The sequence below is a fragment of the Gossypium hirsutum genome, chromosome A02 (assembly GCF_007990345.1).
Source record: "Gossypium hirsutum isolate 1008001.06 chromosome A02, Gossypium_hirsutum_v2.1, whole genome shotgun sequence".
In the NCBI taxonomy this organism is placed as follows: Eukaryota; Viridiplantae; Streptophyta; class Magnoliopsida; order Malvales; family Malvaceae; genus Gossypium; species Gossypium hirsutum.
The window spans coordinates 106951084-106966743 of NC_053425.1; the positions used below are offsets into that span (position 1 = coordinate 106951084).

A 15660-nucleotide genomic window follows, 5' to 3' on the forward strand; every position below is an offset into this window, starting at 1 on the left:
CTTACCTTTTGACTAGGATGGTTGAGTGAAGTTGATAAAGTCTTAACTATATTTCTTCTTTCTTGTTTCCCCTCTTGATTAATTAATTATCATAATTTCCCTTCCATTTTTTACTAATAAAGAAAATTTTATATACCCCAAAGACTTTAAAGTCTTTAACCCATTGGCTGAAATTAGTTCATCCATATTTGAAACTAGAGTTCAATCTGTAGGTTCGTTTGTACAGTAATATAATATATTCGCGTTTAGGTATGTGAGATTGAACTTGTATTATATAAAAAAATTATAATTAATTCCACTCGACCTGACTACAATTAGACTCAAATCATAACACAGATTAGATCAAATCAGGATAGGATTTAATTGTAGTCTTTGGACTTTTGAAATTTAGTCCTTTTACTTTTAATTTCAAGAATATAGTCTTTTTATTTGTCTAATTTAAAAATCAAAGTCTAATTGATAACATTGTTTACTAAATTTTGTTAAATCTGAATATGTATTATCAATTCAATTTTAATTTTTAAATCTGAATTTTGAATATTGAAATGCCACGTATTCAAATTTAATAGAAAATTCATTAACAAATTTTATCCATTAGACTTCAAATTAGACATATACAAGGACTAAATTCCTAGAAATAAAAGTAAAAGGACTAAATTTTAAAAATCAGAAGAATACATGGGCCATGGGCATAATTAAACCATCAGAATAATGCATACATAAAAATGATGATGATCTTCACACACTTAGGGAGGTTTGATTCAAGGAATGTAAGACTACATTTTGTAATTTCATTACAAGAATGTAAAATTATGGGGTGGAATGTTTGGTTGATAGAATGTAATATTATTTAGAATCACATTTTACTAAATTATCTTTATTATAATTTTTCTTAAAAAAAAATTAGTTCCTTCAATGTTTTTAGTCTCAATTTTCATAAAATTATTATAATTATTTTTTATTATAATTTATATATTAATAAATAAATATATGATGTTAAAATAAATTTATAAATTATAATTATAATAATTCTTGAAAAGCAATTGCATTACAAATCATAATTAGACCTAACTTTTATTGGAAAAAAAAAAGATTGAACTAATAAAAATAATAAAATAAATGGTAAATATGTGGTAATGAGATTATACCTTATATTACAACATTTTAACATTATTTACGATTGTAGGATTATAAAATGACTGAAATGTTGAGAATTTAAACAATGTAATCTTATTCCGAAGTATAACATTACGGACTATAATATAAGATGGAATAATATTTGATATACTGTCGATACATAAGTTTTGTGCATCATTGGTATTGAATAATAACATAACTATTATAAATAAATATTAACAACTCTTGAATTTAGGATTTTGGGTTTAAAGGTTTAGGGTCTCGAATCTCGAGTTTAGAATTTTAAATTTAAAATTTTAGCATTTATTTATTAATCCTTCACTATTTTTTATTTTATTTTATAATAAAATACTATGTTATTATTCTTTGATAATGGTTACAATTTATACGCCACAATGCATCTAATATTCTCACGAGGAATATTTAAAATTCTTAAATTCATGAGGAACTTTTGTAGGGCATCATCATCTTTAGAGGTGTGTATTCGATCGAGTCGAGTCGAATCAAGTTAAAAATTTTTGAGTTAGTCGAGTTGACGAATCCTATTTTAGCAACTAAACTCAATTTTAATTATTTTAGAATCAAATCGAATCGAGTCAAAAAATTTCAAGTCGAGTTAAAATACTATTATTTATACTCAATGTTGCATTTACAAGGACCGATTATTTAACAAGTAGACGAAGTATAATATTATTTAACTACATAAACAGTATAAACAATATAATAATTTTGCCTTTTAACTTAATGAGTGAACATTTATCAAAACGACATAATTTTACCTTTTAACTTAACGGTTTTGACTTTTAACTTTAGAAAATGTAAACTTTTATCAAAACGACGTAGTTTTGGTTTTTCTTATTCTGATTTTCGAATAACTCGAATTGTGTAATTCATATTCGAGTTAAACCGAAAAATTTAATTTTTTATTCAAACTGATCCGAAAAACTTAATTAACTCAAATAACTCGAATTATTTAATTCAAAATTTAAATTTTTTATCAAATTTTTTCGAATCAAAACAACTTAGACTTGCGTGAGACATTATATTATATTTGCATTTTTATGGCCAATATGTGTTGCCATGAAAATATCATTCTCTTTGTCTCAGCCATTGCCACTTGTTACAATGTAGAAGATTCATTTGACTCAATTATTGATACATCTTTATTTTAAAAGGGTTGAATTTGATTCCCTTTGTAAAATTTGTTTAACTCAATTTTAAAATTATCTAAAATTTGAATTTGGAATAACTTAATTCTTTTGTTGAAATTAAAACTCGATTGAACTCAATTTAATCATAAAAAATTACGATAAAAAGTTATCTAATACAATTTTAAAATTATAAGAAATAAAAATAATTTGAATTCAAAATAACTCGAATTCGAAATCAACCAAATATGTTACAATAAGTGGAGTATTTACATATGGAAATATAGAGGGTATTTGATTTAGCTTTTTAAACAACATTATGTTACAAAAAAGGAAAAGCAGTTCATGGAAGGGCATATTCATGAAAAATGCCGACAAAGATTACGATGATGGTCATGGTTTTTGTTTGTTGATAAAAGGGTAAATTAAAAACAAGTTAGCAAAAGTAATTGATAAAAATATCATAAAGGCCCTTATATTAAGAGTCTAATTGTATTTTATCTTCTCCATTAAAAAATAGACAAATTAATCCTTATACGTTAAATCAAATAGCAAGTCAATCTTTTTTTTATTAAAAGTTTTATCCATTTGTATTATTAAAAATTGGCGTGGCATGCCAAGTGTACCTCATGTTGATGTACAGTGACCCGTTTTTAATAGTAAAAATGGATGAAATTTTTAACAGAATGATCAGTTTGCTATTTGATCTAATATACGGGAACTAATCTACCCATTTTTTAGTAAAAGGGATAAAATGTAATCTAACTTTTAATACTGAAACTTCCTTAATACTTTTATCCAAAAGAATATTAAATATTTGCAATAATGAAGCTAAAAAATGAAAGGATAAAATGATAAAAACATGATTGATGATATATAATGAACTCTTAACAGGGACTACCACAAGGACAACACAAAAAATACAAGAGATAAAAGCAATTTCTTAAATTTTTTTGGTCTACATTAGTCTTGGAATTTGACAGTTTTTTTCAACTGATTCCTAAACTTAAGTTTCATTAAAGTGTCACGATATGACACTTTAAAATTATGTCCTATTATCACTTGAAATTTTAAAAATTATATATACTTTCTTCATAATATTTTAATATAATTTTTTTAGAATTTATATAATTTTTAAAATTTTCAGATGATGATTTGATTTTCTCCCTTAATGGAATCTAAGTCCAATAATTAAATTGAGAAAAATTATCAAGTACCAAAATTAAAAAATGAGAACAAAAAAAAACCCTCAAACACCAAATTGAAAAAATTGTCAAATTGAGGGATATATGAGGAATATGTGCTTTTGGAGGACATTGTTGTTCTCGCCAGAAGATTGCGTGAAATACCCCAATTTTGCAATTTAAGGTTGTTGGTCGGTGGCCAAGATAAGTGTGGTGTTGAATTCTTGTTATTTATTTTATAAGCATGAATACTTTTTATATAATTTTGATATGCTAATAACGTGCATTATATACAATTACATGATGTTATTAGAAGAGATAGCCACAAGCTCCGAACATGAATCGTAAAATAAATATGAAGAATACTAAAAAAAAAAATCTCCTATTCCGAATATCTCTCATGTATTTTAATCTTTATGTGTGGCGCTGGACCAATCCCAACATCTCCCACTCGCATTGAAGATTAAGCTTCAAGAAATTGTTTTTTTTTCTCTCTTCAAGGTTCATACAAGGAAATAGCTCGTTTGACCAATATACTTTATTCTTAAGAATCATCTATTATACTATTAGGTATTTATAGCAAGTAATAAATATGAGTAGAGTTAGTATGCAACACCCTAAATCCATTTAATCATATTTCAAGTTTCTCATGATCTCTTATGTTGTTGATGATATAGTAAACTTTAAGATTCACAATTGTGTCAATAAGACACAGTGATGAACTTCTGTTTTCATCAAATCTCTTTATTTCAATTCAACTGCTCTTTAAATATGTCACGTTAGATCGAATCATGCACGATTAGTGGTAACATACTAAGATAGCTAACATTGACTTGAAATTTCAAGAAACAGTCAGATGTCATAAAGGTACTTAATAGAGATCTCTAGTTGATCTCATGGGTCTTACACGACTTAAAAGCACATGTCAAATCTTTTATTACCCGTTTTGATCATATAAGCACATGTGATAAAATACATGCTATGATACTACTCTCTTATATCGTAGAGTGCATGTCTTTATCAAAATTTCAATATCATAGAGTTTATTTCTTACTAACTTAAGAGATTGCACCGATATTTAGTAAAAAAACATATCAATAAGGTATTTTTTTTTACAAACAATAATTATTTCATCTATAGAACCTAGTGATTGTTCAATTTAATATTATCAAAAATATTTTATAATCTATTGGAAATTTTCAATTTTTTTCAATTTCCTCCCCAATTATTCTTTAGGGCCATTGAGAGTTGGCTTTGCTTAAAGTAAACAGCCCATCCATTAGTGTATCTTTACAAGCCCATCACAATTTATTGTTTTAGGCTATAGATCAACAGTGCAATGATGATTCATTATATTTGGGTTAATTTCATCAACATATTTAAATTATCGTCTAGATTTTAAATTCATTCCTAAATTTCAAAACGTTTTAGTTCACCGTCAAAGTATCAATAAAATTTTAACAACTAATTCATATACGATGTGGATAATGTTTAAAGTACATAAATCAAAATTTACAAACGTGTACCCCCAGATAAATACACTAGTGTTTACGATTTAATCATCGTATTTTAAACATATTTCGAGTCGGATTTGAATTAACCTTTAATACTTAATGATTAAGTTAATGAAAGAATGTTGTCAATTTAAAAGGCGAATTTAAAATTAGAACAAAGGCAAAGAAAATCAAGATAAAGAGCTCATGAAAAATAGGTTTTGTTCGAATCTTGATTGTGTGTAACTCTTTAAGTTTACCTGATTTCATCTGCGTCACTCCTCAACTTTGAGTAAACTGATTTGATAATGAGATGTTTTGGCACATGTTGATAAATCTTGTTATGTACTCTTAAATAAATATTATTTAGAGCCATTAGAATAAGATCTGATTTTATTACTTATTATATTAGTCTTATTAAAGAATAAAATCATACTTGCAATTTCAAAATTCGGATAAAAACTTCAAATTTACAAATAATTGTGTATAATATTAGATTATTTTAACTTTTTTTATGATATATATTATCATTATAACTTTGTTTATGTTTTTTTACGTTCAATTTATGGTCCACGTTCAGAGTTTAAAGTTACTCCTCCCAATAATTACATCTCAGAAAAAACTTCAACCCTCACCCACCGAAGCAAAGCAAAAAATAAATAGAATTTGATTTAATTATTGGGGTTTAACCCCTTTGGATACATATTTTTTGGGTTACAAATTTTGTGTTGCATTTATATTTATATAAATATTATTACATATTATTTATATAATTTATATATACTTTTATATATATATATATTGGATAAAGAAGAAACTAGGCACTAAAGGGACTCCATTCTCCTACCTCTTTTAGTACAATTTAACTACCAGCAATTTTTTTTAATTTAATTACCAAATTAAAATTTAAAAACCCCCATGCAAAAATACTAAAATTCTAAAAATTCCAGCTAGGCTAAATTTCTTACATTCAACACCTCCATGCTGACGTGGCAACCAAGGCACTCTCGTACCAGCAAAGCACCAACTCAGCTTGTCTTTTCGCCACGTGGAATCCCCTGACCTGAACTTTCCCCAGTAAGCACTCCGCTTGGAACTCCGCCAACTGGCTCAAATGCACAGCCCTCATCCCCGCCCCACGGAACCTCTCCCTCCACGGGGGAGCCGTACTCCTCGCCGCCGTTTCCACTGCAGCTAATATCCTTGGCCGGAGAAGCAACGTCTCTATTTTCCTCACCCATTCCCCGTTCCCCACGACCGCCGCATCCAAAGACTCAAACATCATAGCGTAGAATTCCAGTCCGTTAACGAAATTCTTCCGGAACGATGTCGTACCGGACTCCATCCAAACCTCGTTATCAACAAACACGACGATGGTAGGATTAACCCGCCGGAGATCGTTCAAGAACGCCGTTACGTTTAAACCCAAAGACCGGAAAATCAACGGAGATAAAAGGATCGCCGTTTTTTCACCGTCGATGAACTTAAAAGCTTTAAAAGACAACATTTCGAAAGTACGAAGTAAAACAAATTCAATCTGGAACCTTAATTTAAGCTCTGAAGCGAACTGTACAAGGTTGTCTTTAATTAACCTTGTTTCAATAGCGTATTCTTCTGGTACCACCGCTGTTACACGTATGAACTTACGTGAATGGTCATGTCTTTCAAACATTTCTCTCATCAGCGACGCGTATTGACCGCCGAATCCGATATCGAAATCGATGATGTGAATCAACGGTGATGATCCATCCAGTACTGCTTCCATTAAAGCTTGATTGGTCGTGAAATGACTAAACATCGGAATCGGATTAATCCCTGAAAAAGCTTTGTAAGCTTTGATTGTTTGAACGATGTCGTTCCACGACGATAACCGAGTCGTACGAGTTAACCCGCCGGTGAGAAGAGATAAAAGAGCTTCTTTGAAATAAAACGCCGCTCTTTGTAACGGCTTCCCGGACGGTGACCGTAGCCGCTGACCAAGCCGAGCTAATATCACCTGAGCTAGCTGCAATTCCTGGGTGTCGAAACAATCAGCGGCTCGTACAAGCTCTTCTATAAAATCAAACCCGGAATTGAAGTTCCCCATATTATTAAAACCATAAGTAGTAGTATTAGATATATCAATATTATGAGACGGGTAGAAATCATATAGATTGTTAAACTCAGTTGGGTGAGTTAACTCGCAGGAAGTAAACTCAGGGAGGTTCTGTATATGATTCTCTTGTGGTGGAATAGTTTTGATGGACGGTACTGATTCATCATCTAATCCCAAATCTTTCATGATGGAATCCCAATCCATGTTTCGTAACACATGTTCATCCCACTCGAGTGGAGCTTGATGCTGCTGCTGCTGTTGTTGATGCTGATGATGATCCACCGGATTATCATGCCCGGGGCTCGGGCTTCGCCGAAGTTCAAGAACTGAAGTAGGCTCATAAATTGAAGTTGGAACACTGTTAATAGTAGCACCATGGAAACTTATGTTCCTAGTACTACTAGTGTTACTATTGTTGTTAGGTTTAGGGCTTTGGCAATGGTTGCTTTGTGGAGAAGAAACAGGGACTCTCATAGCTTTTTGGGTGGGGGGTTGATTATGTTAAAATGAGTGTTCTTTTAGGGTTTGAAAGTGTAGGAGAAGATGATAAGGGGCTTTTAGAGGTTATAATTGCAGGCTTTTTATCTTTGCATGGAGGGGTTGAGTGGTCAATGGGGGGGGAGGGTATGGGTTGAAAGCCATGGCATTATATGGGGATGATGACATATTATATACATACACAACATAAGATCAGACCTGTCTTTTTTTTTTATCAACTTTGAAGCTTCAAACTCAAGCTTTTGCTTTCGTTTTTTTTTTTTTTAAATTTTCTTGTGGAGGATTCTCACCCTTCATTTTTGTTTCTTTTCAAGATTTATTTTATTAGGTTTTATATATATATATATTTATATTAGTCATTTTTTTATTTGAGATTTACTATTTATCATTACTCATTCAATTATATATATTTTTTATCTAATCATGAAAAATTACAATATAATTATTCAATTATTCAATTTTGTCGTTTTCAGTCACCCAATTATCTTAGATTTTTGAGTATTTTAATTTTTACGTTAACTTATTGGGTAATCATCTTATAACTTTTTATAATTAAATAACCAAAAAAAGAACATGATTAGATGAATACCAATATAGTTTGCCGTAAAAAGACGTAATAACAACATTTACATGATATAAAATTCGAAAATTCGAAAATAAAAACTTAAGATCGTAAGGACTCAATCTTAATTAATAGACATGAAACCACACCTGTCCTTTTGAAAAATAAGACAAAGGAATTACTCTAATATCATAAGACAATATATGTCCAAACAACTAGAAAGCTAACCTTATAAGTAACCAAACCAATGGTGTCTAATTTAAAATTGGTCAAAAAGTGAATTTTTAAAATTTCACCAGAACTATATGAAATAAAGTTAAACAAATACAATATGCTATTTTATATTGATTTAACAAAATAAAATAAAATAGATGTAAAAATAGAAGTAAATAGAAAAAGGGTGTTTTGAATTTGGATCCAAAGATGACAAATAAGTCAACATTTTGTGACTTAAAGTCTCATTTTTTTTTCTTTTTCTTTTATTTTGGTTTGCCCCCACAAAAGTAATAAAATAGGGAGCTAAAGACAAAGCAAATTCACCCCCCTCCCCCATTCACATCACCTTAGAAAGGAAGGGCATTATCATAAAGTAGTTTTGAGACTTTGAGAGTCCACTTTATGAACCCAAACCCCCCATGATTGATTTGTAAATATATCTCTTTTTAATCAATATCTATAGATATATACAAATTTATAATTTTCTAAAAATTGAAGGACTATATAAGGAATTTTTCATCTTTGGTTTTAAAAGTCACTTCCTTCCTTCCTTCATTTTCCTTAATTATCTTAATAAATTTGGTGTCACGAGTGAATACAGATACTAAATTAATATTTTTTTAAAAAAAGATAACACTAAAACTTTTTTAAGTAACTTTACATCTTTAAAACTATCAACTTTTCTCTTTAGGAAAGATTATATTGGATGTGACAATTTTTTTTTACCTACATTTTGTTCTAGTTTAGTAAAGAAGAATTAAAGGGAAAATTGTATATTTGTAAGAATTTAATTAAAGAGTTTTAGCCCTTTTTTTTTTAAGTTTTATTTCATTTTTGTTATACATCAATGATCATTAATTCGAAATCTAGATAAGATTTGGGTTGCCTATTCCCGACCCAGTCAGGCCCCACCAAATGAATATGAGCGAAGCGTACAGCGAAGGGACAACCAAGGAAGCTCGCAATATCAGCTTACACAGACTGAGAGGAGTTCACGGTCTCAGCTCACATATACTCAAGGAGTTTGCATGTCGGGGACCATGAAGCCTAAGAAGGGACCCCAAACGGTACACGTACTCAATATTTACTCAAAATATCAGTCCTATAAATAATGAGATCAAATCCATGGACAGTGACAATATATAAAAATATCCGAATGTTCTTTTTAATGAGATAGATAAAAAATTGCCCAACAAATGTGAATTATTAATAAAATATTAAAATTTTACTGATTAAATCTTAATTGAATTTACGTTAATATTATCATAATAATTACGGTTTTTTTTCTTACCTTCTATTTAAAAGGTGCGAATACATTTCTCTATATTTTTTTAAAAAAAAATACAATTAAAATTACAGTGCATGAATAATTTGCGAGTTAATTTACTTTTCAACTTTATGATGACCAAAAGCCTTCGTTGACCTTAATAGATACAAACGGTCTTAATTCAATCAACCAAATCTTTGAGCTGCAAGAAGTTCAGATTTTCAACTTGGAATCTCCGTCGATTTTCTCGACAACCAAACAACTTTAGAACAACCGCGAATGATCTCTCATCCTACAAAAAAGAAAAAAGTTAAACGAGGCACCTCCCCATTGATGAAAAATCATATTAAATTCACATTAGAAATGTTCAGGTTCGGATTGTCCACTCAATTTCAAAGTTTTGTTTGAAATATAGATGAGTTAGAACGAAAATATAAAAACCAAAAAATATATTTAAATATAAAGAATAAACCTATTTATAATACGAGCTGAGCTTGCACTTCAACAATTAAGCCTCAAGCTTGGCTTAACATGTTTTAATATAAAAAATGAGGAGTTGGGTCTCGGACCCTCAACAAAGGGTATTATCCTGCTTGAGGGTTTTGTCTCCCTACTCCGAAGAGAACCCAACCAGGCTCACGAAGTTAAAATAGGTAAGAAATATAAGGCCTTAGTTGATGGTTTGATCTCCCGAAAGCACAATTTCTATAATTAAATTCTAAAAATACTGACACTTCTCCATTAAATTTATAGGTCGTGAGACAATACCTTCCATTAAGGGTCCAAGAGCTAACTCCCCTGACAAATATAAACAACAAAAAAATAAAAGAATAAAAGTTATTATTCAAGAATCGAAAATAGACGTTCACATTAGGGTAATAAACAGGCAGCAGCCCCGTCGGCAATCGCTCTGGTCATAAATTTTTTTTAGAAACAAAAGTTCTGGGCTAATTCATCCAACTTCTCCAACTACCGTTTAAAATTTAAATTGGTCCCTAAATTACAAGATGTTTTGATCGGGTCCTTAAAATATTAATATTGTATCAACGATCTTTCCATCAACATAATTAGTGATCGTGGAATGTACATAAACAAATAAATCAAATTATAAACATATATACAATTACTTATGGAATAAACAACTCGAATCTAACATTTGAAATAAGATTGTATTGTATCAATAAAATTTAAGTTGACTGTTTCTTTTTTCTTCTAACAAATTAAATCCATACGATAAATATATATTGGGTTTATAATTTAATCAATATCTTTCATATCATATTTAAGCTAGCACTTAATCAAGGGCAAATGGTAATCGGAGCCAGCCGGGGTCCCAAAAAAATGAAAAATTAATTAGGCCATCGCAATTAAAAAAAAAACTCATTAAGCTTTCAATGTTTTTTTAAAATTTTAATTAAACCCTTTTATTTATTTTTTAAATTTTAATTAAACTTCTCTAATTTTAAAAAATAAAATTAATAGCCTCCTTTAAAATTTAATGTGAAGATCCACCATTGCACTTAATGTCTAAGGTAAAAGAGAAACTAACACAAAGACCAAACTAATACAACACTAAATCTTTGAGGATGTAAAGAGAAATTAATTGAAAGTATAATGGAATTGTGTTGACAAGCCAAGTGATATGGCTTGTCTTTTCAAGTAAGGAAAATTGGACCCACAAATGGACATGCATGGAATCATGACGTGATTGGCCAAGTAGGACCATGACAAGGCCCCACTAGACGGCTTTTCTTGTCGGATATGCATGGATTTTGCCGATAACTTTAACCAAAAAAAAAAAAAAAAGGGTCCCTTCCATGGTAGTACCGACCTGGTTGGAGGTTAGTTTATTGTGAGTTTTAACTGATATTTGTTAGTGTAATAAAGCGCGTAGAAAACACGCCCACGTAGGACAGCTTTAACTTTTTGGCGGCGAGAGATCAAAGAATATATTCCGATCGATGATGGACAGTGTGGTGCCTTATTTTTCCATCGATATGATGTATCTCTATCCCATCTATTTTACGTACCATATACAAACACATTTTATCCCATGCCTCCACCCCTTTTCCTTAATGCAAAACTTATTTTCCAAAAAACTGTTCTAAAAAATAAATGTTCGAAATTTGATATTGTTGGTAAAGGTCGAAATTTTAGATTCTTTAGTATTCAGGTTTGAATCACATCAAACGGAATTTTTATGTGTGAATTTTTAGTTTCATCATGTCTAGTTGTCGTGAATGAGTTTTATCGGATCATATGTTAATTAGCTTTGTTTATTTATGTTTTATATTGGTTTGCTTCTAGCTACTTTGTATTTTAGGGTGAAGCTAGAAATTATCTTTCGAAGGGCCAAAATTAAGTTATGTATTTTTATGAAAACTTTATCATTGTAGTACTAACATATAATTTAATAAAATCTAAAGTAGCTCATTTTAGGGGGCCTTGGTCATTACCAGCCCTTCCTTAGTGTCGCCTATATTTGTAGTTGATCATATATGTATTTGTAATTGTACTATAGTTGTGATTATAATATATTTATATTTTTGAACTTTCAAAAAAAAAAAAGTTTCTCAAACTATTGTCTATATTTTAACTTGGTCCAAACACTAACATGATCTAATTGAATCTTTACGCTTTTGGTATCGTTTATCAATCAAGTCCTTTTGTATGCCTAATCATTTCAAATTTGACGCAAAGCATTTTTGTAGCATGTGTATCAAATTGTAAATAAATGTATACCTATTACAAGGACAATTTGGGTTTAAAATGTTTAAAAAGAAAAAGAAATTAGCCTTTTTAAATTTTATTGACACTCATTTTTTAGAACGTCAAATCCGAGATGTCGATGAAGTACATACGTGTTTTTTTTCTAATATTATATCCAAATTATTAATGTAATAAATACACATGCAGTCATTTTAATTAAGTACGTTTACATTGACCCTAAATTTACATTTAGTGTCTGAATTGATAGTTAAATTAACGAAACAACATGATTGTTACATTATCAATACTTTTTGAAAATTCAATTAATTTTAAAATTTATAAATTATTTAAAATCTTAATAATAATTTAGAAATTTTTTGGTGAAAATAACCTATAAAATGTTTATATATGTATATATGTTCATGAATTACATAATACTAAAACTAAATACATATAATTTTATTTTATGTATTATTAGTACACTAAATAGATTTTTTTTAATAATCTCATTATAGGTTTTGATCATATCATTTCTTTTTTACATAATACTTAGAACTACTCATAGTCCCTCCCTAACCCATAAGTAGGAGAATAATGCGCTTCAGCGTACTCAAACCCACATACTCCTGCATTGACAACAATACTCATACCAATCCAATTAAGACTCAATCGACACAATCTTTTATAACATCTTTTTGTGATGTAGTACGAATTTCGTAATCAAGTTATCGTGGGTCCTTAGTGTTTTTCAAAATAATTTATACTTTAAACCTCTCTTTTTCTTTATAATATAAAAATTAAAACACTATTAGATTTGGATGGCTCTATATGTGTGAAAGCATGGGGAGGGATCCAATGCTATTAAATTAGTCATTAATTTGTTAATATATGTTTAACATTGTAAAGATTCCACTAACAAGTGTGTGCTTCCTACTTGTTAGAGTTATTACTTAAATTAAATTATATTTATAATAAGAAGAAGAATATTACTATTTTGTATTAAATAAAATTATTAATAATTTTTTATAAGAGGAGGAAAAATGAGTTGTTTAGGGATCAAACTCAAAATCTGATATCAAATAAAATCATTTTAATGAAAGTCCTTCGTCACTATACTGTGGGTTCGGTCTAACAATAATATTTGTTTTCAAATCTTCAATTGATAAAGAAGTCAGTTGAATCATAAGTGGAGTACAAAGACGAATCTGAGGGAGGCAGGCAGGGGCACCTTGGTCCCCTAAAATAAAAAAAATCAATTTAATTCTCTTATACATTAAAAGGTAATAAAATTTCATTTTAACCCCCTAAAAATAAAAAGAAAATCTTTTAGTCCTTTAAAAATGATAAATTTGTATTTATATTTTTTTAAAATTTATAATTAAGTTTCGGCATCGGTTAAAAATATTTCTAGTTTTTTTCCTCGTAAAATGATAAGAAAAATTATATTCAAATTTTTAATTAACATCAATTTCCAATTTAATCCGTTATCAACTCCTAACCGTTGTATAAAGAAAATAAAATTACTAAAAGGGAAACAATAAAGTTAGGCATTATTGTTTTGAAAGAGAAAGGGAAAAGGCAAAGTGTAAACAAAAGCCTCTAAGAAGGCCCCATGGTAAAAGGAAGATGTTTTATAAATTAAAAAGCACTTTTTTTGGTACCAACCTTAGTGTTGTATATGGAGATTTAATTAATTAATGATTGCTTTAAAGAATGAGAGCTTTATATGCTTAATCATGGATACTTCAACTAGAAAATTTGGAGAATAAATCAAGCAAAGGATTGTTTTCACATCATTCCGATACAAAAATATCCATGTTAATTAATATTATACTAATAGTGGTTGAGGGTTCGATTTTCACTTTAGGTATGAAACAGTTTTAAAATTCGTGGTCAGTATCTATCTTTTAATGTACTTACAGAATACGGAGAATTAGTTACTAGACTCACTTCGATAGATATCTTGAAAAATTAAAAAATATATATTATACTAATGTATGAGATTAAGTAATCACCGACATACCATTTACTTATCTTTGTTGACATCAACCATCGAATTGTTGGTCTTTGGTTTAATGAATGGTCATATAGGTGAATTCTTTTTTCACTTTTTATTTAGAAGAGTGGTTTTTTAACAAATCACATTTTCGTTTTAAAAAATAAGAAAGACTATAATATGTTTTTGTTATTTTTTATTTTTCAAAATTTTCAATTAAGGACATGCGATAAATTTTTAATTTGTCAAATTAAAAATTTCCATTGTCAATATATCAAATATTTATCTTTAAAATATTATATATAAAAATTTTAAGTATATTCATATCATTTTAACTATTTTTCTTCTTATTTGCTTAAAATATTATATTATAATTTACACAATGAATTTAGTTGGCATGAACCATGACAGTAAGGACTTAGCACAGTTGATAAAATACGGAAGCGGACGTCCTAGGTCTTGAGTTCACATGTTACAAATTCACCATGCACAATTATATATTTGGGTCTCCAAGTCTCATCATTTGTTGTCAACATGTGTGAATTTTAGTATCATTTCGTCTGCGCTACTTTGGATCATCCCAATTTTTAGTATGTTTGTACTATACTAATTTATTCTACTTTATGATATTTGTTTGAACATGTATTTATATTTATACTTTAATTATACTTGCAATAATAAACGTCGATAATGGTAGTAGAACGACTATAAAGTAAATTTTATATGGAAAAACCTTTAAGAAAAAATCACGAGCAGAGGAGGAGAAATTCACTAATGTTAAAAACGAATGATACAAGAGGAGTTTCAACTACATCTAAAATTTAAGGGTTGAAAAACCCTGTTCTAATCAAAGTCAAATAGAAGAAAAACAATTCGACACGAATATAACTTTTGTTGTATAGTTTTTTGCTTAATGGGGATTCAGTGCTTCGTCTCCACAGATCCCCTTACTTTTTTGTTATATTTGTTTCTTTAATAGGTAACGGAGTTTGAGTCACACAATCTCTAACAAATACTGCACTTGTGACATAAATCATTAATATATATATTAAAATACTTGAAATAAAACCCTAAACGATTCCATTAGCATCTAAATTCCAAAAGAGCCAATAATTGTCCAACATCTCTAGATGATAAAACCCTAATCTTTTTCATAACAGTTAAAAAAAAACATTTTTCTCATAGACACATGATTTACATTGCAACTTGTAAAGAATACTTATAGTATTTTATGGGAATATTTTTTTAGTCAAAATACTTAGGTATTAAGGTTCAATATATATATATATATAACACACGGGACGCACACGTTAAAGGCAAGAAGAAGAAGCTTGAAGTTCACAAAAGTTTGAAAT

General features: G+C 29.1%; 1 protein-coding gene across 1 annotated transcript; it reads right to left on the reverse strand.

Annotated features, from left to right (window-relative positions):
* Positions 1-5780: 5780 nt before the first annotated feature.
* Positions 5781-7730, reverse strand: LOC121209694 (scarecrow-like protein 15). Its single transcript, XM_041080841.1, has one exon. It carries the CDS (start codon positions 7529-7531, stop codon positions 5933-5935), a length of 1599 nt encoding a protein of 532 aa, XP_040936775.1. The 5' UTR covers positions 7532-7730; the 3' UTR covers positions 5781-5932.
* Positions 7731-15660: the final 7930 nt, after the last annotated feature.

Excerpts from the sequence above, each read along its gene's own strand:
- LOC121209694 (XM_041080841.1), bottom strand. The coding sequence starts at position 7,531 with ATGAGAGTCCCTGTTTCTTCTCCACAAAGCAACCATTGCCAAAGCCCT.